Consider the following 4142-nt stretch of genomic DNA (forward strand, 5'->3'; position numbering starts at 1 on the left):
AATTAAATTATTTAGAAGATATTTAATTTTTATCACTCGGCTAATTCAATAGGTTGTTTCGGTTAAAGGTCACTTTCGCACAAGGACGATTAGTTTCTTTCGGGTGGAGGTTCTTTTTCTTTTGCTGAGCTCGCTGATAATTAGCTCTCTAACCGCTTGGAATTTAACCTACGAGAAAAGTTCAAGCCCTGTACTCCAAGATATAACAGGAAGTGAAAATTTATTGTGATCGTGGACAGCTCAAACCAAATTGAATTTTCATTTCGCGGGTTTGATGTGATCGTGTACAGCGTAAACCAATGCAGGCATCTATTGAAAAGATATCAAAGCATGACGCACCAGATGTCCCTAAAGGAAAGAGAAGATTTGATCTCAAGGTTATTTTTCCAGAAGATTCTCGTTCCAACATTAACACAGAGTTCGTGGTAGACAAAAGGTATAAGCTTCTTCACTGTTTGGGCGGCGGAACGTATGGTTTGGTGTGCTCCGCCATGGACACATCCAATAATATGAAGGTTGCCATCAAAAAATTAGATGGTATTTTCAGTCATCCGGTTTATACAGAGAGAGTCATGTGTGAAGTGCTAATTCACAGCCAAATCAACCACCCTTTTATCGTGATGTTTAAGGAGATCATGAGACCTAGTGAACATAATCGTGACGATATTTATATTGTGATGGAAATGGTAGATGAGAATTTGGCCGGATCGATTGAAAATAGAAATCGACCAGACGAAGGCAGCAGCCACCAATCAGCGGCTCCCTTAAATGTTCAGTTGATTATGAATCAGGTAAACAGATATACATATTTCTGTTCTAATTTATAACGAGACAAATAATATATAATATAGTGTTTACTATTCTACGTTACTAGATAGGAACTTTGTTAATTCGAGAGAATTTTGGAATTTCAGCACTAACAACTTTATTCGTAACTCGGCTATAAATTTTGTAGAATTTGATGGATAACAGCCAGGAAATATATATATATATATAACACTACCGGCATTCATAGCGATATCACACTTGAAACCCATAGGGATAACTATAAAAGGATAGCGCTGTTTTTGTTTATCCATACCTTCATTTGAAGTTTTCATGTTGATATATTCCGCCTGAATTTTGGTTCGACATTTTAGAGTGTAGATTGTTAATTTTATTTGTAAATTTTAGATTGTAAATTTAAGAATATTTCATATTTCAATAAGAAAAAATGGTAAGTGATGAAATTCCAAAATTATCTCCGAATTAACACAATTCGTATGCAGGAACATAGAATACTTAAACACTACTGGCAGCAGGCATAGGGATATCGCACTCTAAACCCATAATTCCTTTAGTTAAACTGCCAGGCCAAGTTACTTAGTTAATTCTATGGTTTTTTTCTTCCTTGAAATCCGTTAAACCATCGTTTGGTTGATTTTGAAACCTGGTATCTGCTGTTCATTTCGTTTTTTAGAAGCATTCCAACCTTCGTTTGCAAATTTCTTGCTATTCCTCTAACGTTGCTACGTTATTTTTGTTGCAAATATCGTAGTCGCTGTTGACTCCATTTCTTTTACAAATCTTATAACCGTTGATAACTTGATTTTTCATGCAAATCTGGCAGCAATTGTTAACTTCATTTTATTGCAAATCTTGTAGCTGTTGTAAGTTGAATATTCCAAATCTTGGAGCCGTTGTTAACCTTCATTTTTCTTGCAAATCTTGCGTAGCCGTTGTTATTTCAAAATTTCTTAAGCTGTAATAAGTTGAATTTATGACAACCGTTGCAATTCCTATCAATGCAAGTCGTTGGAACAGCACAAAAATGCGTTGCAACTGAAAGTCTTAAAATCGGAGGGAGTTCGAGCATGGTTTAACAAATTAATTTCGTGTTTTGATTTGCAGCTACTGAGGGCGCTTCAGTATTTGCACTCTGCCAATGTGCTACATCGCGATTTGAAGCCCCAAAACATTCTCATAACGGAGAACCAGACGGTAAAGATATGTGACTTTGGTCTTGCTCGAATACAAGCAAGTGGAATGAGTCATATGGTCATTTCCCAAGGCTATAGGCCTCCGGAGTTGCTTCTGAAACGCACGGGCAATCGGTCTAATTACGGCCCCGCTGTTGATGTATGGTCGTTGGGTTGCATTTTTGCAGACTTGTTGCTCCAAAGATCATCATCGTCATTGGGTCTCACAAATGTCAAGGGTCATATAGACGTTATAATGAAGATCGCTCAGACAATTACTCGACCCGACGATGAAGATCTCTCAGAAATGATTGGCGATGAAAAGACCCGCCAGTGGGTCAATAGTCGGTTGCCTCCTACTTCGCGTCCGTTGAGCGCAATGTTTGTGGATGTAGCAGACAAACGCGCCGTGGATTTGATAGAGAGAATGCTTGTATTTAATCCTCGGAAAAGAATCAGCGCGGCAGACGCACTTCAACATGAATACATGGCCGAGATTACAGTGGAAGTGCTTACCCAAAAGCTGAATCTAAAGCCTGATCAGGTTGAAAGGTTGAAAGATTTGACTCCTCCCCGCATCCAGACGCCAAATCCCAACCTTTTCACCAATCCAGAGTACGCATGGAAGTTTCTTCTCGATCGATGCGCTAACTCTCCGGCACAGTAAATGTAAATATTTTTACAAAGCGAGGACAAAACTGTATTCCCAACATTGAAGCCATTCGATAATTGTATGACGAATTTGGAAAATATTGGTCGACGGTACTTCTCTGACTTCTGTTTTTTTGGTTGTGAGCAAAATGAGAATTATAAGTTTAAGTTTATTTTAGTAAAATCATATCTTAAATAACAAGAAATGAAATTCTGACCTAAAATTATATCTTCAAATTTATAAGGTTTATAAATTACATAGAGAGATATATGGATTTGATTCGTTAACCCTGAGTCATAATGTAAAGTTAAGATGATCATGTTGGTGAGAGGAGGGCCTCTTAGTAAAGTGCGATAAACATAATTAATGGTTGATTTTGCCAATATATATTAATTTCAATTGTCAGATTAAATTTTTTTCTAAAAATCAATAATTAAATAAATTTAACTATCCGACACAGAGTGTAACTCCCTTACACATAGAGTAAGACATTAATAACATCCAAGAGAAAGAGAATAATATTTTTCAGTGTTGCCCAGATATATGAAGAATTAACGTCGTATAAAAGAATTTACATAAATTAAATTAGTTATTAAAATAAGATAAAGTTTCGTATTAACACTAAAGATTGAATATTGATTAAAGATTGAATATTGATTTAAAGATGAAGCAAAACAAATTTCTCAAGTTTAAAACACATTAAAAGAAAAACATAAACAACTTCAGAAATAACTAATTACAATTTTCCTTTCATTAGGAGCGACTTCACAATTTCATGTTTTTCACAAAGCTTCAATTCTCTGCATTATTTTTTTTCCATCTAAACTATTCTGCGATGTGTTTTTAATACAATATTAAGGTGTTTTTAACATAATAGTCACTCTAATAGTTAAGAGTATGTGTTTTTTCTTAATAGAACAGGGTGTTTTTAGCACAATAGTGAGCCCAATGATTAAGAGTATGTGTTTTTTCTTAAGAGGACACAAGTTCAAAACTGGAAATGTAGAGTATGTATGCCTTTACAGATTTAGCCCTCAAATGGAAATGGGGAGATCGGTCCCTTGTCAGACAAACAAGAAGCCTCACACATCAATTTGGTGTCTAACTTGATAATAACCTTAAAATTAGATAATAATAATAATAATTTCTTTACACAGTCTCATACACCAATTTGGAGTCTAACTTGCCAATAACTTTAAAATTAGATAATAATAATAATAATAATTTCTTTAGGCTTATAAAATATTTTTAACCTTTAGCATACCAATTATAATGTGCTTCGAATTTGCCATTAATGGATGTACCTCTTGCAAATTAAGTTGACTGCTAAATGTCAATAATTAAAAAAACTTTTATCTTTAATTTATTTTTAATTAAAAAAATGTTAAATATAAATAGTTTTTTATTAATTGGTATGGTAAAATGCACAAATGTGTGTAAGATAATGATTATGACATTTTAGTATAAATTGAAATATTGAAAAACAATAATATGTATTCGGAGGCATGACTTTTTAATTGTTTTCGGAGCGA

General features: G+C 34.2%; 1 protein-coding gene across 1 annotated transcript; it reads left to right on the plus strand.

The window, feature by feature from the left end:
* The first annotated feature begins 299 nt into the window (after positions 1 to 299).
* Positions 300 to 2625, plus strand: LOC149194810 (mitogen-activated protein kinase HOG1-like). The gene is made up of 2 exons (XM_089407805.1): positions 300 to 791; positions 1891 to 2625. Exons 1-2 carry the CDS (start codon positions 300 to 302, stop codon positions 2623 to 2625), a joined length of 1227 nt encoding a protein of 408 aa, XP_089263931.1.
* The last annotated feature ends 1517 nt before the right edge of the window (positions 2626 to 4142 follow it).

This window comes from Pinus tabuliformis, chromosome 2_2 (assembly GCF_031772625.1).
Source record: "Pinus tabuliformis cultivar Carrire ecotype Pingquan chromosome 2_2, CPIR1, whole genome shotgun sequence".
Lineage (NCBI taxonomy): Eukaryota > Viridiplantae > Streptophyta > Pinopsida > Pinales > Pinaceae > Pinus > Pinus tabuliformis.